This window comes from Miniopterus natalensis, chromosome 9, assembly GCF_054644295.1.
Source record: "Miniopterus natalensis isolate mMinNat1 chromosome 9, mMinNat1.hap1, whole genome shotgun sequence".
NCBI classification, from domain to species: Eukaryota; Metazoa; Chordata; class Mammalia; order Chiroptera; family Miniopteridae; genus Miniopterus; species Miniopterus natalensis.
Window position 1 is genome coordinate 17,288,535 of NC_142089.1, and position 27,371 is coordinate 17,315,905.

The 27,371-nt window shown below is 51.5% G+C and overlaps 1 protein-coding gene across 2 annotated transcripts in view; it reads right to left on the reverse strand.

Moving 5' to 3' along the window:
- Positions 1 to 1,231: 1,231 nt before the first annotated feature.
- The window catches only part of NKAIN1 (sodium/potassium transporting ATPase interacting 1), a 34,433-nt gene continuing 8,293 nt past the window's right edge, over positions 1,232 to 27,371 (reverse strand). Inside the window, exons 2-7 of one of the 2 annotated variants that reach the window (XM_087820261.1) lie at positions 6,018 to 6,155; positions 4,556 to 4,636; positions 3,011 to 3,208; positions 2,262 to 2,322; positions 1,593 to 1,674; positions 1,232 to 1,448 (exon numbers count right to left, since the gene is read on the reverse strand). In XM_087820261.1, the coding sequence (XP_087676387.1) occupies positions 1,439 to 1,448; positions 1,593 to 1,674; positions 2,262 to 2,322; positions 3,011 to 3,208; positions 4,556 to 4,636; positions 6,018 to 6,155 (570 nt within the window). In that variant the 3' untranslated portion in view covers positions 1,232 to 1,438. The remainder of the gene's footprint in view (positions 1,449 to 1,592; positions 1,675 to 2,261; positions 2,323 to 3,010; positions 3,209 to 4,555; positions 4,637 to 6,017; positions 6,156 to 27,371) is intronic. The other variant, XM_087820262.1, reaches the window with a different exon arrangement.

Here is a 27,371-nt window from a genome sequence, read left to right on the forward strand (position 1 = left end):
CTCAGGGGTGCAAACCATCTGCACTTCCCTCCTGTTCCCTGATGACTCCCACCCTTCCTTACCCAGGGCCACTCCTATTTCAGACTGGGAAGCTGAGGCCTGATTCTCCTGCCCTTGGACTCACCAGCCAGGGCACAGGGTGCAGGGTGCTCGGGGATGTCTGTGGAAGGAGGGGAGAATGACTTCTCACGTCTACTTGCTCTCAAGGAAGGGTGCTGGCCCTCCTGACCCCCACAGCCCCAGTCTGCCTCTTCAGAACTCCTGGACACTGGAGTAGTCATAAATGCTAGTGATCTGTGAGCACTGGTGACCACGCAGAGCTGACCAACCCTTTTCCACTCTTAAACCACAGGTCTTCCAACTGGTGAGGTGGATGGAGCTGTCAGGGGTTGGTGGAGTTGCTGAGGGGGTAGGGAACCATGGGTGCAGCAGCTTCAGGGATGTGGAAGGGAGGTGATGACTGAGTTGTAGGTCCTGTTTCCTGGAGAGAGTTTGAAAGGTTTGCCAAGGGTGGACAGAAGCCGAGTCTAGGAAGGCTTCCCTGTGGGTCAGGCTGAATTCAGGGCTCTGGGCTTCGTATGTCTGGTTCCCAAAAAGAGAACGGGTGTATTGCTTTAAGAGAGGCGTTGGCAAGTGGTAGTAGTGATGTGTAAATGTGGTTCTAGAGTATCCAAGCTGGAAAGGGTCTTGAAAATGAAATTCAGAGACCAGACACTGGGTTTTAGAGGCTGAAACTACAGAAAGTACACTGTGTTCCAGGCCCGCCTCCACCAAAGGCCTAGCTGTGTGGCCTCAAAGCAAATTGCTTTACATCTCTGGGCCTCAGTTTCCTTATCTGCAAAATGGGGATTGTAATACCAGCCTAACCCAGGGAACTGAGAGTCAAATGAGAGAGAAGGCTAGAAAGAGCTCAATCTGCTAAGGGATTACTTTAATTATTTGAGGTGGGGAAACTGAGGACCAGAGGGCAAGGGCCTTGCCAGATGTCACACAGAGAGTAAGTGATGGAGCTGCGATTAGAACCCAGGCCTCCTGCTCCTAGTTCTCAGTAACTTTCCTCAGAGCTGGTGAATGAGTGTGGTGAGATGGGGTGAGTCTGTCCATCCTGCCCTTCCTCTCTGGACAGTGGACAGGATGCTGGGTGAAGGTTGAAAGGGAGAGGCTGGAGAAGGGAGGGAGGCCCCAGCGCAAGCCAAGGCTGAGATAAAAAAAATACAAACCCCGAGATTCCCCTCCCTCGCCCCACCCCGCCCCACCCCTGAAGTCCAGGCTGCGAAGGGCCAAGTCCAAGTCCGCTGCAGACCCGGATCGAGCCGCGCAAGCTGCAGTCGACCCGCGAGCCACCAGGGGGCGCGCCTGCGCCTTAGCCCGAGCTCTGGGCAGCAGCCGTCAGTCCAGCCACAAAGCACGCGGCGCCGGGGTGGGCGCGGGGCAGAAGCTACCCGGACCTGCAGGAAACAAAGGCAGGTTAGGAAAGCGGACCCCAAAATGGGGGAGCAGAGAGATCAGACTGCTCTTCCCACCTCTCATCCCCCTTTTCCCGACACTAACTCCTGGTTCCCCACCCCACCCCGCCTGGCGCCATGACCCACGTGTACAGAGGCTGCAGTTGTAAATGCGATGTCTTCTGGGGCGCCTGGTATCCGTAGGAGTCAAAACCACCGATGAAGTCAACTGCGAAGTGGAGGTGGCACGTGGTTAGGAATGGGCCTGGGGCGGGCAAGGAACAGGAGGCTGGGCTTTGAAAGGAAGGAATCCGAGGGGCAGGCCACCGGCGGGGCCTTAGGGGCGGGGCTTTGCTGCGGGATCCTGAGGGGTGGGCCTATGCGGGCGGGGACGCGGAGGGGCTCGCTGGGACCCGACCTGGCCTAAGGCCCTAAGAAGATGGGGGGGGGGGCATCCTTAGGGGAGAAGGCTCTTGGGGTCAGGGCTCCAGCCACTTAAGGGGAGGAGACTGGAGTGGGGAGTAAACGCTGGGAATGGATGGTCCTGGCAGGAACTAGCCTCGTGGAGCCCCTCCAAGGGGCCGGGCCTAAGAGGGGTGGGCAGGGGGTGGTGCTGGGGCCAAGGATGGGCACCTGGACATCTGGGCCCTAGCCCAGAATGGGCTCGCTGTGCAAACCTCCCCCCCTCCCCTCCACGAGGGGCGGACCCGAGGCTCCCTCCCGACGAGGCCGCTCGGGTCCCTGTCCAGGGTGCTGAAGGAGCGGGGTGGCCCGCAGCCCGGCTCTCCCGCTTCCCTAGGGGTGCCGCACACTCACAGCTGTCCTCCTCCTCCAGGAACACTTTGCTCACGTAGCAGGCGAACACGAAGCCGAACAGCTGAGGGAGGAAGGGCACGAGGAGAGGGAAAACTCTTCCTCCACCCTCTGCCTGCCTTGCCTACCCGGACCCCAGGGACCGGTGTGCTAAGCTGCAGGCAATCCCACAACTTCAAGTTAATGACTGGGCCTTAAAGTCAAACACACCTGGTTCCAGTCTTTGTTCTGGGAGTGTGACTTTAGACAAGTAATTCTTTTACCTCTTTGAGCCTCAGTTTCCCCAGTTGGATCTGGGCAATACCTTACTGGCTTGTTAAGAGGAAATAGAGTTATATGACTTCATATGTGTAAAGCGCCTTGGGCAGGGCTGGCCCTTCTAGAAATGAGAGCTATTACTATCTTGGAGCCATTTTTACTGTATTCTTATAACTCCTTTTGGTTGATACTGTCATTGAGTAAGGAAACAAGCTCGGAGATGGCAAGTGACTTGTCCAAGGTCACACAATGGGTATACTGGAAATTTAAACCCAGGACTGACTCATGGTCTGTTGCCTCATCCTATTCATTAAATCTGCTCACTCTCTGAATGGGGGCTGGGGCAGGGGTGAGGGGAGGAGATACAGGATATGGAAACAGAGCCAGGCAGAAGCACAGACAGGCTGGAAGACCTTTTTAACTAGGGCTAAACAAAGGGGTTTACAGACTCCACTTTTGGGAGTATTGTGAGTTGGGGGGACAGGAAGACTTACAGCCAGGAAGATCTGCAGGGCACTGCTGAGGGCTTCAATGTAGGGATAGTCAAGCAGGCAGCCAGTCACAGAGATAACATGGTGGTCCTCCAGGGCCAGGCGGGAGTTCAGGACAGGTGTCACCAGGCAGCCTGGCCCGTTCTCCATCCACCAGGAGCGGTGCAGGGATGTGTTGAAGGTCATGATGAAGTCCCGGTCCTGGGGGCAGAGGGGCCTAGGATACTGAGCTGGAGTGCGGGAAACCTCCCCAGGTCCCAGGAGACTGTATATAAAGCCTATTTTACATCTGCACTATTACAGCAGCCTCCTCCCATAACTTGATTTGAGGAGGGCATGGGGGTGGGGGTGGGAAGAGTATCTGCAGATCTACATTTGGCCAGTAGGTGGCGCTTGATGACCACGCAGACCTCGCTCTCCAACAGCGATGGAAGGGGCTGGTACTGACCCACAAGAACCCCAGAATTTCTGGGCTGGAAGGAACATTAACAGTGACCATGTACAGTTTTCCAGCCATTGGTAAAATCTTCAATACAGGTCCTTTCATGGCCTGTTCAGCCTCTCCAATGCTCTCCCTATGTGTGACCCTGGGCAAACCTCTTCCCTCTTTGGTCCTTAGTCTCCTCATTTGAAATGGAGAAGGGGCTGGCCTAGACCAGAAGTTGTTATTGATGATGTGCATCCATGTGTTTATCAATCCATTCAATCATACAGCCGCTAACAAATTTCCAATGCATGCCGACCGGGTGCCAAGCACTGAGATGTGTGATCTTGCTTTATCCCCTCAGCAACCAAAGGAAGTTGGGGTTGCTCTTATCTGCACTTAATGAGGAGCTGAAGTTCAGAGAGGGTAAGACACTTGCGCAAGATCAGAGAGCTACTGTGACCTTGACAGCTGGGATTTGAATCTAGTAGGTGTTCAAACTACAAAGCCAAATGCTCTCATTCATGTATGTTGCCTTCATAATATCTAAAAATGGAAGTTGTGCCCTCTGGGCTTACTCTTCTTGAAATTAAATACTCCCACTTTCTTCCATATTTCTCCATGTGCCATGGTCTAGTCAATTTTTCCTGAACAAACTCTACCTAATCTCTTTTTCTTCTGAAAAATATTGATCAGCACTGGACTCAAATCTTCGTGTCTAAACAGTACAAAGTGCATAGGATTTTCACCCCCTTTGCACTGAACACACATGGGGCCTAAGAGTAGTTTTCTGGGCCACCATATACTGTTGGTTTCTACTGAGCTTGTTATCAACTGGGACCCCAGCCCATCTTCACACGGACTGATCTTCACCCTTATCTGCTCCATCACCATCTGTGTCTAAGAAGTGCAGAGGGGGCCCAAAACAAAAATGTGGGGTGAGGGATGGGAACACAGATTATCTGGATGTGTAGAGGGAAGTTTCTTCAAGAGATAATGCCTCCCCCCAAAAAAACCCCAGAAGAAATTGATGCCCAGACCCACACCACCATGGGAGCCCTTAGGGTTGGGGGTAAGGGGAGGGTCAGGCTCTGCCCTCTGGCACTGCCAGGCCTGAGGCTTACCTGGGACAGCTGTCCAACCTCCAGGTAGAAGCAGATGATAAACGCATTCCAGCCAACCCAGAGCACCAGCCAGGCTGCATACTGGGGAAAGCAGAGGTGGTGGGGTCAGGGTGGGGCCTGGGGAGTGGGGTTGGAGCATGTCCACAGACACAGAGCTAATGGACTGAGGAGACTTTTGCAGGGGAAGTTATGACAATATGTTACTCACAGAGCACTGAGAATAGTTAACAAATCATTTTTATACCTACCCGGTCTTTACATCAGCCCTGCAGGGAAGGCATTGTCCTCGCTTCAGAGATAACTAATTTAAGGCCTAGAGAGGGTCTTTTTTTCCAAGATCACACAGCTAGAAAGAGGTAGGGCTGGCACTCAAACCCAAGTTCCTGGGCAGCTGATCCTATCCAATCAGCAGAGAACAACAGCCACTGGGCATGGCAAAGAGCTGGAGAGGAGCTGGCCATTTCCATCCAAGCCTTAGGTCTACGATGCCAGTGGCGACCACCTGGCAGACACTGCTGTTACCCTGGTGCCTGGGGCTTCTTCAGAACTGGAGAGAAGGGTTCTCCTATCTCACTCAGATGAGAGGAGACTCTGGAGGAACCCTGTTCTCCTGGTCCCTGGGAGCTGAGCCTGTGGGACATGGGAGAAGTCCTGGAATGAGTGGAATGGGCTGTGGGGCTAGCAGGACACTGCATGTCATTGTTATGGCAGGTGTCAAGCATTTCTGTCTTAAATCTACCAAAAAGCCTTTTCCTCAAGAGACATATGTAAGTGGGTCACAGATGAAGAGCAGGGGACAAAGGTCAACTGAAAACAGGAGTTTAACAGAGACCATCAAGGACCAAGACCTAGAAAAAGGAAGGAGGAAGGAGCCAAGGATGCAATCCACCCTGGGGATGGGCACACAGGCACTGACCTCAGAGCCACTCTCGACCATATTCTTGATGAACATCAAGGACAAAAGCCCAGCTTTCCTGAGGCAACCTGAGAAACTAAGCTAGACAGGGCTCCTGAGGCAGCGGGCGATGTGGCCGGAGCCTTCACTCTGGATCTGATGCTCTAGTCCTGGCTCTGCCACTTACTAGCTGTGTGACCTTAGGAAGCATCGTGACCTTTCTGAGACTCATTTCCTCATCTAGAAAATGGAGACGGTTCGATACGCCTCGCAGAGCTGCTGTAAAGATCCAATAAAGCATCGAAACTCTCAGCAGAGTGCCCGATACATGGCAGGCACTCACCAAATGATGTATCACGTTAATAGTTGGATTTTTCCCCTAGGAAAAATACCAACCTTGTCTCCGCTGAACAAAGAAGCATTGGGATTTGGGCATTCACCCACAGGGCTGGAGGCAAGACAGGGCAGGGGTCTGGGTGCCCGAGTGGGGCCAGTTCTGGCTGGAGGAACGGGGGAGGTGTGGGGGTAAGGAGAAGGGTGGCTTGGGAGGGGCCAGGTGAGCCATACCAGAATGAGGTACCGGGAGCGGTACTGCACCGTGCCAAAGATGCCCAGGATGACCGCCATGATGTGCAGGAAGTTGGCTAGGATGGGAGCCCACTGGTAGCCCAGGAAGTCAAAGATCTGCCGCTCCAGCGCAGCCACCTGTGGGAAAGAGCAGACTGAGGCCACGCGCACCCCCTAAAAGGGAAGGTCAGGGACTCCTCCTTGACCCTGTGGACGTGACATCAGTTATCATGGTGATGAGGCACCATGGCCTGATTGCGCACAAATCTTAAAGCCATCCCAGTCCCACAGCACCAAAGGGATGCTGGGAGGTGGGGGCAAGTTTGGGGGGGTGAGGGACTGAGCCCTGATCATGACTTTGGGGTGGGCTGAAGGGAGATGGAAGCCAGGGTTCAGTACACCTGCCTCCGTGCCAAGAGGCCCTACCCACTGGCACCTTCCTGATGTGAGGCTCTCAGCTGAAGTCAGGATCCAGACTCCTCCCCCAGCTCTGCCCAAGGCCTGAGCCCTCACCCTGGAGGCCCAAGGAAAGCCCGTGGGTCTGAGTCACCTCTTCCAAAGCCCCCTACCTGGAGGTTGCCCTGGCCTATGGGATCCACAGTCCACAGAAAAAGGGATTTTGTTTTACTCTCCTTTCCTGAGGGAGCTGTAGTAGATTGCAAAACTGGCCTCAAATTCTTCTTCTGTTTCAATGCTCTGTGGCAGTGCCCTCCCGCACTAGCTCTTTACTTGGTCATGTGACTTGCTTTGCCCAATGGGACTTAAGTAGATGCCAAGCAAGTGAAGGCTTGAAAAATGCTTGTGCATTGTAGCTTGCTCACACTTGCTACACTGTAACACAGAGAACACCTTGTTAAAGAGCCAGAGCTGACCTGCTGGAGAACGAGAGGCTACATGGAGGGGCTCTGAGGCACCCCAGCCAACAGCCAGTCAACCATCAGAGTGAGGCCATGCTAACTCACTGACATGCCAGCCAACCCACCAGCTGACCACAGACAGGCAATCTAGACCAAAAGAATCTCCCAGCCGACCCAGAGAATCATGAGCTGAATAAAATGGTTCTTTTAGACTACTACATTTTGGAGTGATTTGTTATGCAGCAAAAGCTAACTGATACAGGACACAATCAACATTCTCTTTTCAACAGCCCCTAGCTCAATCTTCCAGCTGATGCACTTAGGAACAAAGGTGCCAAGGGTACCTACTGATATTGACTGACCAATATCCCTTCTTCTGGTGACAGAACCCATCTCTTTGTTTTGGAAGCTGCCTCCCAGACACTCAGTGGCTTGGGTGGGGCTGAGGCCACTTCTAACTTCAATAGTGGGCTGTGACCTAGGCCTAACCAAATAATCGACACAGTGATCTGTTCAGGGATGGGCACTCACTGTGTGCCCTGCTCCTGAGAGTCACTAAAGCTAAGGGACAGCCCAGCCGGTATGGCTCAGTGGTTGAGCATTGACCTATGAACCAGGAGGTCACAGTTCAATTCCCAGTCAGGGCACATGCCCAGGTTGTGCGATGCCCAGTAGGGGACGTGCAGGAGGCAGCCGATCAATGACTCTCATCATTGATGCTGCAATCTCTTTCTTCCTCTCCTTTCCTCTCTGAAATTAATAAAAACATATTTAAAAAAAAGCAAAAAAAGCTAAGGGACAGAGAGTGAGGAAAGAAGATGAACAGGCAGGGGGAGTGTCCCTGGTGACATCGTTTTAGGTCTGGGGATCCAGCCATGCCTAAAACTAATGGTCTCTCCCTGTTCTTGTGATTTCTGTCACTTGCAACCAAGAGTCCTGACCAAAACAGAAGGGGAGAGAAGAGGGTCCGGCTGGGGAGGGAGAGGGAAGATTCTGATAAAGCGAAAAGATCCTAGAAGCTTTTTTCCTGGCAGGGAGAGTAAGGAGAAGAGAAGGTGGAGCTGATGCTACCACACAGATGGCAAGGCTGGGCAGAGACCCAGGAAGCTGTGGGCTCCACCCTGGCACCCACCCACCTGGCGCCAGCCTGCCTCTTTTTGGCGACTCTCCTCCCAAGGCTCTGCAGGTTGTAAAGAGTGTTCCAAGTGCATCTCTCACTTGATACTCCTAGGCAGAAAGGCAGAGCTGAGATCATTATCTCACTTTGCAGAAAGAGACCATGAGGCTCAGAGAGGGGACGCGACTTGCCCAAGGTCACACAGCTGGTTGGTGGCAGAGCAAGGCAACCACTCTGCCTTTCTCTGCCATCTGTCTCATCTTGGCACCAACACACAACCTTTCCCAGTTGGCAGTGGCCTGGGAGTTAAGAGGTGTGGTTCTAATTGAGAGTCTGACACTGACCATAGGCAACCCTGGATAGGCCACCTTCCTGCTGGGTCTTGGGCAAACTCCACGAGAGCAGGGATTTCTGTCTGAGATGTTCGCTGCTGTATGTCTAGTGGTGAGGGTCATGCCTGGCACACTGTAGGTGCCAAATTTAAACTCACTCTCCACCCGCCCTGGCCACTCCCGATTCCAGAGCAGCTCATCCTACCCTGCACTCAGGCCCCTCAATATCAAAGGACCTCAGGGCTACATTCAGCCCTTCTTCATGCTCCACTTGTCCCAGCAAACACATGTCGACCCAAGCTTCAGTGACCACCTGCTCATGTTTCAGCCTCCAGCCCCTTTATAACCAACTATCTGATGGATGACTCATCATGAACTTAATACACCCAAACCTGGTCCCTTCCCAGTGTTTTTGGGTCCCACGGTGTGTCCAGCTCCATGAGCTAGGAAGCTAAACTTTAGGTCCGGGTCTCCCTCCTGCTCCCTCACCTCCATGCCGGGCCTGTCATCAAGCCCCGGCTGTCTGATCTGCTGAATCTCTTACACACCCGGCCACTTTTCTCCCTCCACTGTCTTCTCTCACCTGGCCATTGCAACTGCCAGCCCCTCCCTTTCAAGCCTAACCCGCCTCTCTTTCCAGAGTGAAACCTCCAAGAAGCTCCCAGGCTGCCCCTCCCCTTGCCCTTAGCTCCCCACCCCCACCCTGATTATTTATTTATTGGGCTGCCAGCTGAGGGGGATGCGGTTGCCATGGGAACCTGCAGCCCCGAGTCAGGGCTGCCTCTGTTCTCAGTAGGATGCTCTTGTCTGTCTAGACGCCAACCCCTGGAGCCCAACACCAGGTGGGGGGTGTGGCGTGGGGGGCAGGGGATGAATAATGGACATGAGCCCACCCCAGCCCCAGGAAGCTGGCTGGGGGAGAGGGCAGGGAGGGGGGTGGGCTTGGGGCCACAAAACCCATCAGGAGTCTCTTGCATCCAGGCCCTTGCCAGCCAATTCTGCAAGTCAACTGCTTTCCTGGCCAAAATTCCAGTCATGTCGCCATGGACTTAGACACAGAAGTCAGGCTGTTTGAGAAGGGATGAGGGAGAGTTCCCGGAGAATGGCTTGGTCCAAGCCAGGTACTATCTCTTTTATTGACTTTAGTTACCAGAGGGCTGAGCTGTGAAGATTTCCCCATTTGGGACCAGGCAGACCTGAGCTCCATCCCCTGCTCAGCCGTGGTGTGACCTTGGGCGAGTTACTCCCCCTCTCTGAGCCTAGGAAAATGTCCTAAGGATTCAAACAGTGCATGTAAAGCTCTCAGCCCAGGGCCTGGCACACAGTTGGTGCTTGGTATATGGCGATAGGCTTTTCTGCATCCCCAAACTCAAGCCCCCGTTTTCCCAATGGATTTCTGAGGCAGCTGACAAAATTAAACTTGACTCGGCCCCTCATCCATGAAATGAGGGAGTAGGATTGAAGCCACAGACTGCAGAGCTGAAAGGACCCCTGGAGATCTGCTGGTCCAACCCTCTCATTAGGAAGGTGAGCAAACTGACAGCAGAAGGGGACAGTGACTTGTCTAAGGGGAGGGTCTTCTCCCTCTCCCTGAGCTCTGTCCCCATCTCTAAGGTCCATTTGAGTCTGAGTTGAAATAAACACCCAAAGAGAGATTGAAAGGAGTACAGTTATCGAGACCAGGTAGTCTTTGTCAGGACCAGGGAAGATGGATTTCACAGGGACTCAATTCATTGAACAAATGTTTCTTGAGCACCTACTATGTGCCAGGCCCTGTGCAGGGTATGTGGCCATGAACAAGCTGGTGTGGCTCCTGCCTCAGGGAGCTCAAGTCTAGAGACTGATACCACAGTCTTCTGGGAGCTGATGATGGGGGCTTCTCTGCCAGGTTCCCCATCCACCGTGTGCAGTGATCTGTGGGGACTCCTTCCTATCCGTCTTCCCCCCCACTCCCTTTGTTTTCCAGGGCTCCTGCAGCCCTTCTGCTTCTCTCTGTCCCAGCTTGGATCCTGCTGGAAAATGGCCAAGGCAATAACTGTTAAGTGAAATAAAACAAGCTGCAAAACAATATGATTCCATTTGTGTAAAAAAAAAAAAGCTGAGAGAGAGAGAGAGGGAGAGGGAGAGAGAGGGAGAGAGAGAGAGAGGAAATGTGTGTGACTGCAAATGCAGAGTCAAGAGCTGGGGAAATACAACAAATGATCATGAGAAGTTCTCTCTAGGGAGTGGGAACAGGGAGATGCGGAGACTTTTACTTTTAAATGTACACACTTCTATATTTCTGAAATTTTTTTACATTATACTTTTTGAAACAATGTTTTTAAATGTTGATTCATCACTTAGACCATGTAAAAGAGGCGCTAGAGTGGCTCTGCGGATCTGAGGTCGCCTCTGACGTGAATGTGTGTGGGACCCTGGGCAGGTTTCCTCCTCTGGGCCTCAGTGTTCTCATCTGTACATGGGGGCCTCTGTAGCTCCCTATCGCTATCTCGGCCTGGTGGTGCTGCAGCCTGCCTGCCTGCAGGGGACTGGCCTTGGGGTCCTGGGACCCCTGCTGAGAGCCAGAAGGCACTTTCCCCCCAGAAGCTGGTTCTTCTGGCCCCAGGTTCTGCCTGAATCATCAAAGCCCTGCTTCCCCTGCCTCGCGGGACCCAGACCCAACATCACCTTCCTCTAGGTTCTACCAGACAAGGGTGCCCTCTCCCCACAGTCCTAATGCAGCTGCCTCGATATGAAGGTCCCCCTTTTACAGAGGGGCCTCAGAGCGGTCACCAGAGCCTCCTGAAATCACTCAGGCGGGAAGTAGCAGAGCCAAGATCTGAGTCCTTGTCTCTACACCCACCACTCTTCCCACTTGCCAGCCATCTCTCCGGAGACAGGGGATAGGCAGGGACAGAGTGGAGGCGGGGCAGAGCCTGCTCTGGATCAAGGGCCTCTCAATCACCCAGCCCAGCCTCCTGTGGGCAGTGATGTAACAGCTCACACTTATTAATCTTCAATTAGTGCCAGACACTGTTCTGAGCACTTCACATCTGTTCATTCAGTCATTCTACAAACAGTTCTCAAGTGCCTTTTGTGTGCTAAGTGCTGAGAACTCAGCGGTGAATAGAGACAGCCCAGCTCCTGTCCTCATGGATGACAGTCCGCCTGTTCCCTCTTCAGTGCAGACACTAGGACATCGGCCCCAGCCCAGACAGCAGGGGAAGCAGAAGAGGGACAAGAAGAGGGAAAATTCTTTTCCATTAGAAAACAAAACAAATTCTCTCTGGAGATTAATACCCCTTCTCAATGGGTCTTAGAATTGTAGAATCATTTATTGAGCACCTATTGTATACTACCCTTCATACTCACATCACATCTCTTACGCCTACCCCACTGATAGACAAGGCCCAGAGAACTGCACGGCTGACCAAGGACACACAAAAGAGCTGAGGTTTGGGGCCAAGCCCTCACTCTTCTGTACCACATGGCTCCCTGAGACTTGCTCGGGAGCCTGTCTGCATGACCTGGCATTTGGGAATTTCACTCCTTACAGTCCTGCTCCCTCTTCTTCAGGACAGCCCCCATCCCCCAAGCCCCCAGGACAGCCCCCATTCCCCAAGCCCCCAGACTGCCATCTGTCTGTCCTCACACCCTCCTGCTGTGGCCCAGTCCTCTACCTCAGTGGGGCCTGCGGAGCCAGGGAGCAGCTGGTCACCACCTTCCAGGTAATTAGTCCTGGGAGACCAGCTTGGAGCTGTTAGGGAGCCCAGGACCGGCTCAGAGGGCTGCTCTGGCCAGCCCTGGTCCTGTCAGGAGGTAGTCACTAGGGCTTGGCCTCAGTCTCCATGGCAACGCCCCTCCCGTGACTGCTGACCCATCGCCAGCTGGGGGGCTGCTCAGGCCCCTTCTGGGCAGATCTATCCCACTGCACCTCTAAGCTGGCAGCTCCATTAAAAAGAGGGGATTGGTAGTGGTCTAATTAGCATATATCTACATTAATTTGCATAAACCCCCAGGCCTAGCAGCCCAGGGTGATACCAAGGTCAGTCTAAAAAAATCAAAGCGTCCCTCCATCTCCTACGGCTGATCTCCTCATGCACCATCTGGTCCAAACCCACAGGCAGTACATTGGGAGGCTGGGTGGGCAGTGCACAGAAGGGCCTTCAGGCCAGTGACTCTCTGTGACTCAGTCTCCCCCCCCAAAGAGTGGGGACAGGATGCCTGCTTCACATAGGTGTTGAGAGGACTGAGGGGTCTTCTCCATCATGTCCAGGTCCTGCCCTGTCCCCACCAACTCCCAATCTCCATTCCTAGAGTTCCTTGCTTTCTGCCTGCAGGCAGACCCCTCCTACACACCCAGAAAACGTCAGCTGGAGCTCAGTAGAGACCGTACCTTGGATCTATGGCTACTATGCCACCCTCCTCCACCCAGGCCCTTCCCCTGCTAATTTCTGGATTCTGGCAGGAAGTGGATTGGAAGCTGGAGGCCACCGGCTTTGGCTTTTCATCACACCTCTGGGCTTTGCCTTGTGCTGATGTACAGCGGGGAGCAGGGAGCATCTGCCCTGCGCCCCCCACTCCAGTGCACCCATGGGAGGCAGCTTAGGGTAATGGGACCGTGGGGGCGCTCTGGAAACAGGCTGCTTGGGTTTATTATGCAGACAAGCCTCAGTCTCCCCATCTGTAAAATGGGGATAATGGTCTCCACAATCCCTGGAGTTGGTGTGATAATTAAATGAAATATATATGCCAAGTGCCTGACACAGTAAGCGCTCCATAAATGCTAACTATTATTATTACAGTAATGACAGTAATAAGAAAAAACCTGAAACCACCTGGAAGGTCAAGGGAGGGCTTACAGAGAAGGTGATATGTAACTTTGGCCTTGAACTGACTATAATAATGAAACACTGGGAAGCCTCTGGATGTCCGTCAGAAGGACCCACAATGAATGAAGGAAACTCCACATAATGGGACAACCCAGCCATTATAATGGGTGTGGAAAGAAGGCCGAGCTGGGTGGCGTGAAGGGCTGCAGCTTATGAGCTGGAGTAGTGCGATCCTTTTTGTGCAGAAGAAAGAAAAAGAAACAACCTTTAAATTGTTAACTCTGGAGAGTGGGACTGAGGCATTGAGATATTTCTGTGAGGTTTTACATTGAGGGATAATACTTTTATAAGAAAACAAAGAAGAAATTAATAGGGCACAAATGAGCATGGACAAAACCCTGAGGTGTAAGTGAGGTGCCCAACTGTCCCGGTTTGCCTGGGACTGTGGATTTCCTTAGGGTGCATCACTTTAAAGGAGAAAATCCAAAAGTCCTCGGCAAACTGGGACAAGTTGGTCACCCCAGATGTGGCAGGGTGTGGATGACTTGGGGGCCTAGGGCTGGCAAGGTGGGGAAGACCCAGGGCTCTGGCTGAGGTGAGGAGGGGAAGATGGGCTGGAGGTGGCACATCTGGTAGAGATCTGAGGCCTTCCCTGCTCAGGGTCCCACTCTCCCAGGACTCCCACCTTCCTGGCGATGCCCACTGCCTCTGTCCCCAAGTCCAAACTGTTGGGGCATCCCCAGTCCCAGGCCTCAGAAGTTGAGACCCCAGCAGGCTCTAGAGTGGGCAGTGAAGGCCTGGGAAGAGGGCACCCTCCAAGAGGAGCATTTCAGGCAGGGATGGAAGGAGGGGAAGACAAGCCGGGCGGAGAAACCCAGCAAAAACCAGGCTCTGCCAGAAGATGCCAGCTACCGACAAATGGACATTTGGAGAAATGTAAAGGTGATTAATCAGATCTCCCCATTAGGTACCATGAATGACACCATATAATTAAGCCAAAAACTCATGGCAGAAAGCATCTTAAAGGAGCAGGCACTTAGGCAGGGAGAATTAATGAAGGAGGCACTGAGAATTTCAGGAGTGGCTATAAGGATGGAACTGGGGTGGGAAAAACCAGAAGGTGGACAGAAAACATCTGCTCAGCATGGGACTGAGGCCTGAGTCCAGTAGTTAAACGCTCAGGCTCTGGGGGTCTGGCAGACCTGGGGTGAAGTCCCAGCTCTCACTTACTTGCTTTGGGACCTGGGAAAGTCACTTCCTGGAGCCTCAGTTTCCTCATCTATAAAATGGGAATACTACGACTAATATCTAGGGTTGTGTGAGGATTCAGTGAGGCAATGTGAGTAAAGGACTTTGCATATAGTAAGTGCTCAGTAAATTATCATTAATTGAACAAGTCACTTTCCCTTCTGGACCTTAATTTCTCACTGGCAAAAACAGGATAATGATTTCCTGTCTTCTTTGCAGAGAAATTAGAGCTCAAATAAGATCACAACCATGAAAGCAATTTATATACTCTAATGTGCTTTTTATTTTTAAACTGTAAAGTACTGTGCCCACATTATTAGGATAATTGTTAAGTCCTTGGTTTCATACCAAGGTCAGATTCTTGCCGCTTGTTCCTTGAGAAGCTGTACAGTGTTGTGGTTAAAAGTGTGGCCTTGGAGTCAGACTATCTGGGCTTGAAGCTACCTTTAACACATTAGCTGTGTGACCTTCAGCAAGTCACTTAACCTCTCTGTGCTTTAACGTCTCCATCTATAAAATGGAGATAATGATAATAGTACCTATCTCGTGGGGCTGTTGTGAAGCCTAAATGAGGGAATATGTGTTAAGTGCTCAGACCACTGGCTGGCCTAGAGCCAGGGGTAAAAAGCCATGTTAGCTGCGATGATGTCACTCACAGTGGAGATTCCTCCACTGAGGACTCATGTTCTGAAGGAGAAAAGACAACAGCTGTCTTTGTCTTTGGCGTGCAGGTGCCTTTGAGGCCAGGCAGGGCTACCCCACCCCCATCCGGCCCCTTGCTCTGCCCACCAAGTATTCATGGCACCCCTTGCACTGGACTTCAAGTGGCAGCGTTGCACAAGCCCAGGGAGCAAGGAGTTCCCTTTGGGGACCGGCATGGTCCACTTCACTTAATCCTCTCAACTCTTGAGTGGTGTCATTTCCTAATGTGGAAACAGAGGGCCAGGGAGCAAAGTAATATACTCTAGGTCATAGAGCGGGTATGTGGCAGAGGCAGGATTCAAACACACCTGTGGGCTCTGAAACCTGGCCCCCCCCCCGACATTTCCCCATCAGCTCTTCTGGTCCACAAATAGCTGTTGGGCCCCTGCAGTGTCCCCACCAAGGCCTGACTCTCTTACTGCTGAGACTGGCAACCCTCCCAGTGAGTCTGCTAGTGCGACCGATGACGCTGAGATGTGCTGTGTTCAAATCCATCATTTACTAGCCACGTGACCTCCAGCTTCCTCATCTATAACAAGGAAAAGATTGAAACCTACCTTTCAGAGTTGACATTAAGGGATGCAAAATATGGCACTTGGCACACAAGGGCCACCTGGCAAATGTCACTGTCATCAACTCTGAGTCCAATCCTCCCAGCTCCCATGCCACTCTCCTCCCTGTGCTCCTGGGGGCCTGTGTTCTGACCTAGCTCAGCCTGTGCTGAAGCTTTCTCATTCCCGCCTCCTTCCTTTGGGGAAGGTTTCTTTCATTTTTTTTCTGGAGGCCTTTCTTCCTTGCTAATGAGACAAAACAGCCAGAGTCTTTCCCGCAGCCCTTTTGCTCTCCTCAAGCAGGGTGGCCTGGCTGCTTCACAGCACCGTGGAAAGCTCTCATGTCAGGGCACAGTTTGCTGGGCCTCAGGGCTCCCTCAAAAAGCTCCCTTGAAGCTGACCTGGGGCTCCTGCATGCCGGGCCAGCCTCTGACAGTGGCCATCCCTTGCCTGCAGCAGAGCCACTCCAACAGATACCAGACGAGATGCTGCTGTGCCAAATACTCGTGACTTTCCATTCCGCCCGACTCTGGCTTTTCTGTACTGAGCTCTGATGTGGGTCTGCAACAGCCTGTCTGACTCAGAATTATGTTGCTAAGACCTTGGGCAAATCCCATGACCTTTTAGGGCCTCCGTTTCCGCATCTGTAAAATGGGAATTGTAATCCCTACCCTTTTTGCCTCCTGGGTTAAGGGTGGATCCAACAGGGTAACTGAGATCATGGAACCATCAAGCTCTCCCCTCAGAGGGGAGACCCCCCAGGGCTCACACTGTTCCCACTGGGCCAAGAGCAGCAGCTCAGCAACGTTCAGGCCCCACCTCCCTCCCACCTGAACATCCCCAACAGCTGCAAGAGGGGGCTCTTCTGTGAGTTTGTTTTATCTGAAAAGAAAACGTATTCAGTATTCTACTCTGAATTAGAGCCTTCTTCCATTTCCCAGGAAATCAGGATAGTATTGATGCTCTACACAGATGCATGGTATCTATATCCTGGGGCTTTTATTCCCCCTCCCCCCAACTTGGCAGGTACAGGAACTGCAACCTGAGATGCTGTAAGGCTGGGTACCAATCCTGTCTCCACCACTTACAGGCCACACGGCTAGTAAGCCACTCAGCATGGTTAAGGCTGTTTTCTCATCTGAAATGGGGATAGTTTATACTTAAACTTAAGTCTGTGGATCAAGGCCACGGTAAGGCTGAGAGGAGTGAGGAGAAAGGATCCAAGCCAGAGGTCAGGGACATGGACAGCTGTAGGAAGGGTCTTGAGAAGACTGGCTCTATCGGCCATCAGTAGACCTTTATTCTCGCCTCATTTATTGAACGTCAGTTACAATACTAGACACTGGAGATACAATGGCAAACAAAGCAAAAACAGACACAGCCCCTTTCAGGATATAAACACCCTACAAAATGAAAACACCCTTCAACCTGGTTAAGGACATGTATGAAAAACCCACAGCTGACATTATACTTATTGGTGAAAGTCCGAACAAGTTCCCTCTAAATTCAGGAACAAGGCAAGAATGTCTGCTCTCCTCACTTCTATCCAACATTGCATGGAAAGTCCTAGCTAGTACAATTAGGCAAGAAAAAGAAATTAATCAGAGGCATCTGGGCTGGAAAGGAAGAAATAAAACTAGATCTACATGCAGATGACATGATCTTGTATGTAGAAAACCCTAAAGAATCTATAAAAAAATTTAGGGCTACTAAATTAGATCAGCAATGTAGCAAGATCTAAGATCAATATACAAAAATCAGTTGTACTTCTATATACCAGCAATGGACAATCCAAAATTGAATTAAGAAAATTCCATTTATAATAGCATCAAAACAAAACAAATAAAGTACTTAGGAAAAATTTAACCAAAGAGGCAAAAGATTCATACACTGAAAACTATAAAATGTTGTTGAAAAAATTAAATGAAAAGGCATCCAGTGTTCATGGATTGGAAGACTTAACATTGTTAAGATGGTAATACTTCCAAATTGATCTTATAGATTCAATACAATCTCTGTCAAAATTCCAACTAACTTTTTTTTTTCCAGAAATGGATTAGCTGGCCCTAAAATTCATACAGAAATGCAAGAGATCCAGAATAGCCAAAATAACCCTGAAAAAGAACAAAACTGGAGAACTTATACTTCTTGATTTTAAAACTTATGGTGGCGCTACAGTAATCAAGACAGTGTGGTATGACCCGGCAGGCATGGCTCAGCGGTTGAGCATTGACCTAGGATCCAGAAGATTGCAGTTCAATTCCCGGTCAGGGCACATGCTCGGGTTGCAGGCTCGATCCCCAGTAGGGGCGTGCAGGAGGCAGCCAATCAATGACTCTCTCACCATTGATGCTTCTGTCTGTCTTTCTCCCTCACTTTCCTGTCTCTGAAATCAATAAAGACTTTTTTTTTTTTAAAAGAAAAAAGACAGTGTGATATAGACGTAAGGTAGGTATATAGATTAATGGAACAGAACTGAGAAGCCAAAAATAAACCCATGTATTTAGAGTTAATTGATTTTCAACAATGGTGCCAAGATCATTCAATGAAGAAAGCAGGTCTTTTGAACAAATTGTGCTGGGAAACCTAGATATCCATATGCAAAAGAATGGAGTTGGACTCCTACCTCACACCATATACAAAAACTAACTCAAAATGGATCACAGACTTAATGTGAGAGCTAAAACTATAAAACTCAGAAGAAACCATTGGCATAAATCTGAGTGACCTTGCAATAGGCATTCTTAGAGAGGACACCAAAAGCGCAAGCAGCCAAAGAAAAACTAGATAAATTGGACATCATCAAAATCAAAACCTTTTAAACATCAAAGGATACTATCAAGAAAGTGGAAAGCCAACTCATACAATGGGAGAAAATATTTGCAAATCACAGGTGTTATAAGGGTCTAGGATCCAGACTACATAAGAACCCTTTACTATTCAACAATAAAGTGATAAACAACCGAACTAAAAATGGGAAAAGGATTTGAATAGACATTTCTCCAATGATATACAAATGGCCAAAAAGCACATGAACAGATGCTCAACATCATTAGTCATTAGGGAAATGCAAATCAAAACCACAGATACTACTTTATGCCCGTGAGGGTGGCTAAAATAAAAAAGACAGATAATGACAAGTTTTGGTGAGGATGTGGAGAAAGTGGAACCCTCATGCATTGCTGGTAGAAATATAAAATGGTGCAACCACTGTGGAAAACAGGCTGGCTCCTCAAAAATTAAACATGGTTATAATATGGCCCAGCAATTTCATTCCTAGGTATATGCCTGAGAATTGAACTGAGTTTGCACAGCAGTACTCACAGTGGCCAAAAAATGGACACTCAATGTTCGTCAACTGATTAATGGGTAAACAAAATGTGGTACGTCCACACATGGAATAGTATTAGCCATAAAAATGAATGAAGTACTGATACATGCTACAACATGAATGAATCTTAAAAACATTATGCTAAGTGAAAGAAGCTAGTCACAAAGGACCACATGTTGTATGATTCCACCTCCTTAAGATGTCCAGAATAGGCAAATCCAGAGAGACAGAAAGTAGATTAGTGGCAGTCAAGGGCTGGCAGGAGGGAAAATGGGGTGTGACTGCTAATGGATGTGAGGTTGTTTTTGGAGGGATGAAAATGTTCTGGAGTTAGATAGTGGTGATGGTTGCACGTACTCTGTGAACATACTAGAAGCCACTGACTTTTACACTTTAAAATGGTGAAATTAAAAAATATATATATCTTTATTGATTTCAGAGAGAGGAAGGGAGAGGGAGAGAGACAGAAACATCAATGATGAGAGTCACTGATCAGCTGCCTCCTGCACGCCCCTGACTGGGGATCAAGCCTGCAACCCGGGCATGTGCCCTGACAGGGAATTGAACCGCGATCTCCTGGATCCTAGGTCGATGCTCAACCGCTAAGCCAGGCTAAAATGGTGAATTTTATGGTGTGTGAATCATACCTCAGTAAAGAAGGAGGCGGAGGACAAGGAGGAGGCGGAGGAGGAGGGGAAATATCCCAGACGCAGCTCTTGTCCTCATGGAGCTTATATTATATTCAGTGGGAGGTGGGGAGAGAGAAAAACAAACACTCCCCCGCTACACACACACACAAAGCAAAATTACTGTTGTATTAAGTGCCAAGAATGAGAGCTATGATGGAAGTGGTCTAGGCAGACTTTCGAGAGGAAGTGATCTGGAAGAAGAGGGGTTAGCGAGGGAAGAAGGCTGAGGAGGAGGAAAGAGCATGTGCAAAGCTCCTGTGGTGGGAGGGAGCTTGGCAAGTAGAAGGGCCCAGGAAAGATCCCTGTGGCTGGGGCAGGGGAAATGAGAGGGAGCAGGGCAACAGAGGGAAGGGCTGGAAGGGCTTCTGTGTCCTGTGGCCAGATGCCAACATGGCAGGGTCGGAGGCTGAGCAGGAAAACAGCTTACAGTTGGAGAGGGGGCACCAAGCCCCGAGTACCTCCTTGGGTCAAGCATCACACTGGAGGTATCGGGTCAAGTGCTCCTAATCAACATCTGGAAAGGAGTTGGGAGGTCCTTTCTCTGGGCTGAGCCACTCTTGATGGGACTTGATAGAGACAGAGGAGGAAAAAAAACCCAATTCCCCGACTTATTTAGTGGCACCTCCTGTACTGAAGCTCCCAGGAAGAAAATACTGATGGAAACCGGCCTCACTGCTATGGTAACAGCAACCCCTTCTGGCTTCCACCCGACTAAAGGCCAGGTGGGAAGTCTGCCTAGCAACAGTGGTGGGCGCCAGGAGCCCCTCCCCGGGGCTTCGGGATTCCCCTTCCATTCCCCTCCCAGCCTTGGCTCCCATCCCAGCTTCCCCGCTTCTCCTTCCCGTGGAGAATCACAGCAGCTACCAACAACTAAACAGGCCCTCACAGCTCCGTTTGTGATTTATGCCACCACCGGAACGTGGGACGATTAGCCCCACTGGACAGATAAAGACGCTGGGGTTCAGAGATGGAGGCCGGCCTGGTGTCCTCCCTCGGCACAGCCCTTACTCTCCAGTGTGCGACAGGTCTGTCTGGGAGTGCAGGCCTCCTGCTCTGATTCCTCTGTGCACAAAGGAATAAATGAATGGAAGGAGTGTCATCCCTCAGTGCTGTCCCCCTCTTCCTCTCCTGGTAATCCACCAGGTCTGTGGGGGGCGGGGCTCTGTTCTGGTCTAGCCCAAAAGGGCCAGGGGAGGGGTCATCTGGGGCCTGTGGGAGCCAGGGCAGTAAGAAGGGGTGCAGGAGAGGCCCTGTGCAGGGTCCAGCCCTGGCCCCTGAGCAGGTACCCCCCTCCCCCCCAGAGGACTGCGCTGAAGTGTTTCCCTTCCAAATGCCTGGCTCTGAATTTTAACACTAGTATTAATAATGGTGGCTAATATTTTGTGCGCACTTACCCTGTCAGGCTTTGTGTCAAGCCCTTCGCAGGCGCCATCTCATTTAGCCCTCAACCCCGAGTGAGGGATGGGTCACCGCACCTGTCTTAGAGACGGGAGCACAGCCCGAGATCTCAGAGCTGGAGAGGGGGCAGAGCTGTGACAACCTTGGTGGGTCAGACCCGAGCCCAGGCTCTTAAAAGATACTGCAGCCCCCAGGCTGGCTGAACACTAAAGGGAGGGCGGAGGGGCTGGGAAGAGGGAGTGGAGCTGCCTCCTGCAATAGCTGCCTGGCCCCCGGCCAGGGCCTGTGGGAGGGAGAGGTGTGCTGTGGCAGCGAGGGTGGAGGGAGGGCCCCTCCTAGGGGCTGGGCCCCCTGCCTGATCTCCAGGCCTGGGGTTCCCAGGAGGAAGGAAAAGCAAGAAATGATTCATAAGTGCCTACTACGTGCATACGCTGAGCATAGCACTTTACAGGTGGCATTTCATGTTATCCCTAGAAAGACACTAAGAGATAATAGCTAACGCTTATTATATCCCAAGTAGCTCTCGAATGCTTAGCAGGCTTTGATTCATTTAATCCTCACAGAAAACATGCCAGGTAGAGACTGAGATCATCTTGGCTTCACACATAGGAAACTGAAGCATAAAGAAGAGAAACTGCCCAAGGTCGCACAGCTGACGAGGTTTGAACCAGGTTTTCTGGCCCCAGGGTCCCTGAGGAACAGACTTACTATACTGCTAGGGGAGCGGGGTCCCCATTTTCCAGAAGGGGAGAGTGAGGCCCTTTCTTGAGGGCACCAGGTGTCAGAGTGGAGTTTGAGTCCCATCTCCTGGGAATGTACGCAGCATTATGACTTATTTAGTGGCACCTCCTGGACTGATGGGCCCCTTTGCCACTGCTTTCTCACCAGCTCTGCCTGGAAACATTGAGACCATGGGGAGTGGTTCTAGCTGCAGACTCTTGGCCATGGCTGCCCAGAACTGAGCAGAGGAGCAGACCACTCCCACCCACCTGGGAGTATTTATTTTTGTTCGGGGTATTTTTGTCTGAAATCACACACACAACTGTGATCCTTTCCAGAAATGGCATCAGCCCACTTCCTAGAACAGTTGGATTGGACCCAAAAGGCCCCACTGCCTCCCTGGGCCTCTGTGACCCTGTCTGTTCAAACAAAGGGTTGGAGGGATATTCTCTGGGGATCTTCCTGGCTTCCAAATTCCAGGATGCTCTGCCCTGGAGCTTCCTACTCAGCACACAGTCATGACTGTGTGCGTTCTACAAGCACCACCCTCCAAGAGACTGATCGTGATTCCTGTTAGCCGTGATTCCTGTTAGCCGTAATTACAGCAGCTACCACATCCTAAGCCTTGGCTAAGTGCCAGGTGCTATGCTGAGTGCTTTGCATGGATTCTCTCATTGAGTTTGCTCAGTAGCCCTAAGAGGCATTTTACAGACAGAAAAACTCAGCTCAGAGAGGCTGAGCAACTTGAACGCACTCACACTCCTAGGGAATAGCAGAAACAGGATGTCTCAACATCGCCTGGTGCAGGCCTTGATAAACCATGCCCCCTATCCTCCTCCTGTCCCATCCGACCCCAGGGGCCAACCAGCCTAGCCCGTCACAGCTGACAAACACGGTGTAATGCCCAGGATGGGCCCGAGACAGCCTCTCACTTTAGTGGGGGATCCCTGAGTCCCAGGTGGCCTGTCTTGGGGATGGCAACAGCTAGTAGCAGCTTGGGGACAGCAGCCTACTCAGATGGCACATGGGGCGACTGATAACAGACAGGTAGTGACAGGCTGGAGCAGTTGGAATCGCCCAAAGCTGATCAGGCACCTGCACCCCACACCAACTCCATACCCTTCTAACACTGGGGGTCTTCAGGGCTAAGCCAAGAGTGTCTAAGTATTTAAGCTATAAACCAAGCTGACAAACTCTTAAATACACTATGTCCTATGCTCTTACCTAGACCCAATGGTCTGGAAGGTCAGGCTGTGAACTTAAATTTCTCTGCCTCCTTAAGGTCCTGTGCTGGAAGACAGCATCTTCCAGCTGCAGCCAGCATTCCTACTTCTGGCTTCCTTCTGGGCAGGGGCCTCGTACACAGGTCTGGACACATGTGTAGGTAACACCCACACCTGCCCTTTCCCACATAGGCTGCTTTTGTTCCTGGGGCCTGGAGGTGCACACGCCAGCCACCCAGGCTGTCCTCGAGAGAAGCCTGGTAGGTACTGAAAGTGGGCTTGGGGCTGACTGGACAGGGGAATCGGGTCTGTCATGAGGAAACTGGTCAATCTTCACTGGAGACAAGCTCCCAAAGCAGAGTCTCAGGCCACACAGGTGCCTGGGCTCTGTGGCAGCACAGGGGGATAGACAGAGCTCAGGATTTAGTGTTGGCATCCCGGCAAACCACAGCTCTGCCACGTGCTTGCTGACTGCGGCCCAGTGAATTCCCCTCTTGGGTCCCATTTGCTCATCTGTAAAACAGGGATGACAGTTTCTGCCTGGTAGGGCTGCAGCGAGGAGTAAACGCAATGAGGTCTGCGCAAGGGTTCGTGCTTTGTTTGCAGACCCTTCAACTCCACACGGACCACCATGTCTAAGAAGCCCTCTCTGTAACACCCAGATCCTTCACCGTCTTCTGTACAGCACTGGCCCTGCCCCAGCTCAATCACTGAGAGCACCTGAGCCCGCAGGGGCAGGGACTGTGCCTCCCACACCACGGAGCCCGCAGTGTGGTGTTGCAGTAATGGAGGTGGTGGGGGCAAGGTGTTGCCAGAGCCTGAATGAAGACATCAATGTGTAGGTAGGGCTGCAGGAGTACAGAGAAGCTCCAAAGAGGAAATAATGGCTTAGCTGGCCTTAAAGAGGGGAAAGGAATTCCAGAGGCCCGAACAGCATATGCAAAGGCCCTGAGGTGTGAGGTGCTGCTGGCGTGCTTGCATCAATGTGGCCCGAGCTCAGGGACTGGAGGTGGTGAGTGTTAGGGTTGGAGGGCAGGCCAGCTGGACAGCCCAGTGTCCCACTGGCTAGACCACTAATTCTCTCAGAACAGCACCCGACTGTGATCACTGGGCAGTCTGGTGAGGGGCTAATAAAAGGCCCTCATCTGAAAGTTGGCCCCGTGTGAACTTTCACCTCTAACTGGACAGAGCTGCTGTGTGCGGCAGAATGATCTATCTTCACATGCTGGGAAGCTGGAGACCCCTGCTGGGCACAGAGTCTGCTGCCAGGGTAACCACCTGTCACTGGAAGAAAGGGGACAGCTCCTTACAGAGAGTCAGTGAAGGGGAACTGGTTATCATGGCAACCTCCCCTCAGGTGGGACAGGGTAAGGGAAGAAGGAAGCCCGGTTGTTCCTAGGATCCCCATTCCCAGGATGGAGCCCCACTGACTCCACAATCCTTCTCTGACTGTATCTAGCCTCCATCCTCTCCTCTGTCCATTTTGGCCTTAGGTGACAGTTTTCCTTCATGAAGCCACATCCTCCCTGTCACAGCCTAAAGGCTGGGGGGCTATCTCCTTGGTGACAGCAGGGGCTCCTGTATCCATGGTGACCCTCTCTCAAGAGAGACCCTCATCTGCCAGGGCTTCACTTTCTTTGCCAAGGCTGGTTCTGGGGGCAGTAACTCCTGTCTGGGGTGGTGACCCAGATCAGTGGCAGGGCGCTCCCACTCTCTCCTCAGCTGACACAGAGTGAGAAAAAGAAAATTCAATGTGTTACCTTCCACCAGGACATGGATGCAGAGGGCACATTAAACAGCCTGACAAGGAAGTTCAGACCAACTCAGGACCAAACTGAAGCTCAAAAGAGAGCAAACTGTGCCCTCAAACCTGGTGGGGTACAAAGCATGAGGGTTCTAGAGCCCAAAAGGCCTGGGCTCGAGTCCCGCACTGACACTGTGTAATCTTGGGCAGGCTTTGTCACTTCCTGAGCCTCAGTTTCCTCACCTGGACATCGGAGATATTAGTATCTACCTCCTAGGGTTCCTGCATAATTGAGGAAAGGCATCTGAAGTGAGAAACAGCACCTGACACCTCCCTACATCTGTCTCCCTTTCTCCGAGAGAAGGGAGGCACGCGGCTCCTGGTGACCTTTCTCTGCTGGTGGGGCATTTGGTGGGGTAGAGCAGTGGCTATAGGGTCAGAAACACATTGGCTGCTGATACTGTAATTATTACTACTAATTATGCAGCCACGAATGCAGTCCCATCTGGTAAATTTCTTCCTCCCAGTAACTTACATTTCCTATTGTCACTGTAGTCTTCCTTCACTACAACCTGACAAAGGAATGTTTTCTAGAAAGCAGGAGCCACGAGTGTCTTAGTTTTCCTGCAATGCCCACCCCAGGATCCCTGGCAGGGAGCACCCAAGAAGCTCAGCATGGAAGGGACTTGGAAATCATCTATTCTAACTTAGTATGCCAGGCAGAAAGCCCTCCTTCCCAGCCTTATCGAGCGCTTGAATGCCTCTGGGGAGAAGGTCCTCATTCCCTGCAGAAGGTGGGTGGTGCCCAGGACTCCAGGGAGGCCGAGCTCCACAGGGGCAGCAGAAGCTCAATGGGCAGGGAGCTGGGGCTGGAGGGAACTCCCAGGGCCATCCCCTCGCCCTAGCAGCCCCACTTCCCTTCCCGCTGAGAGTTGACAATAGGAGTGGTTCTAATTATGCTCTAATTGCTTTCTTCCAGGCAGTTTCTCTGGAGCCAAGGAGTTCAGAGTTCATGAATAAATGAAGAGGGAGGAAGCGGGAAGGGATGTTTATTGATCCACAAATTTCTACGTGCCAGTGTCTGCCCCACAAATGCTTAGGCATGGAGCTGTGTGCCGTTCCGAATGCATACAAAGAAACAACATACACACCAAAGCTCCCAAGCCCCTCTCTCCAAAAGAGAGGGTAGGGGTTAAAACAGAGGTTACAAGAAGTGTCCTAAATTGGCTTTGGGTCCCAGTCCCAACTCTGCCACTGACTTGCACTGTGGTCTTGGGCAAATCCTAGTTTTCTGGGCTGTAGAAAGTAGGGACGAAGGTAATGCCTGACAGGCCCCTCTCAGAAAACCCACACATCAGATGTCAATGGGAACCATCCAGCTAGATAGAACCCTGAGCTGCGCCAGGCGGGCACTGTCACCCTCAGAATGCCCTTTCACCCAGATGCCTCATTCTCTAAGAACTGGCCAAGCAGCTGGGGGCTCCAGGGAAGTGGCAGGAGGAACACTCACACCTCCACGCTGGCGGGACACCTGTGGGGGAAGAGCAGGGGCTCTGAAGCCTGCTTAGCCACTCACTGGCCCTGGGCAAGGCCCTTGAGCTTCTTGAGCCTCAGTTGCTTCATCTGTTTAATGGGAACGACACACTATATGTTCTGAAGGTTCACCGAGGGAATATAACGGCCTTAGCTGAGTGCCTGGCATATAGTAAGCATTTGGCAAGTGGTAGCTGTGATTGCTAATACTGTCAATGACACTGCAAGTAGAGCTTGGTACCTTCTTAACAGATGAAGAAACAAAGGCATGGGTCAAGCAGCTTGCTCCAAATCATTATTAAGTGGCAGGGTTTGAACTCGGGCCCATCTGACTGTACTCCAGTCTTGCTTCTCCACTGCCATCCCCAAGAGCTGGCACATAGTTAGTGTCCATAATAACGTGCTGAGCGACAGAGGCATGTGGGGGGAAATGAGTATAACGGGCTCTGTTTCTCATGACCAAGGTAAGGGCGGGTTGATGGAGTTAGAATGAGGCCCAAATTTCCTTCAAGGTCAAAGCCAAGTGCTGGGTGGGCCTCCTCAGTGCCTGGGGCCAGGCAGGTGGGATAAAGGGGATCCTTGGTATGTGTCTGTGGAAGGAAATCTTTTTACCCCTCCATGACTTCCACTAAGAGGACAAAGTTAGGAACCCTGGCTTTGGCATTTGCCAGAACCCGCTCTGCCACTGTCTTGCTGTGTGACTTTCAGCAAATGACTTCAGTTCTCTGAGCTCCAGAGCCCTCGTCTAGGAAATGGGGATAATCACAGCCCACCTCTGGGGCTGCTGCGAGGGAGATGTGAGATGACATGTGTGAGGCCATATGTTAGAGGGTAGGAGTGGGGCCTACAGTCTGGCTGCCTGGGTTTGTACCCCAGCTCCAGCACTGCCTGCAGCCTCAGGCTCTGCTTCTGTAAAACTGTGTCTACTACATAAGGGTGTAGCGAGGGTGAATGAGCCTCTACAGGTGAAGCCGTTCCAACAGTAGGCAGTGTGCATAAGTGCTCAATAAATCTCCTCTATTAGACCACACCTCGTGCAGAGAGCCTGAGTTCATTTCACACAAGGGGAAACAAAGCCCCAAAGAGGTGTGAGGGCTT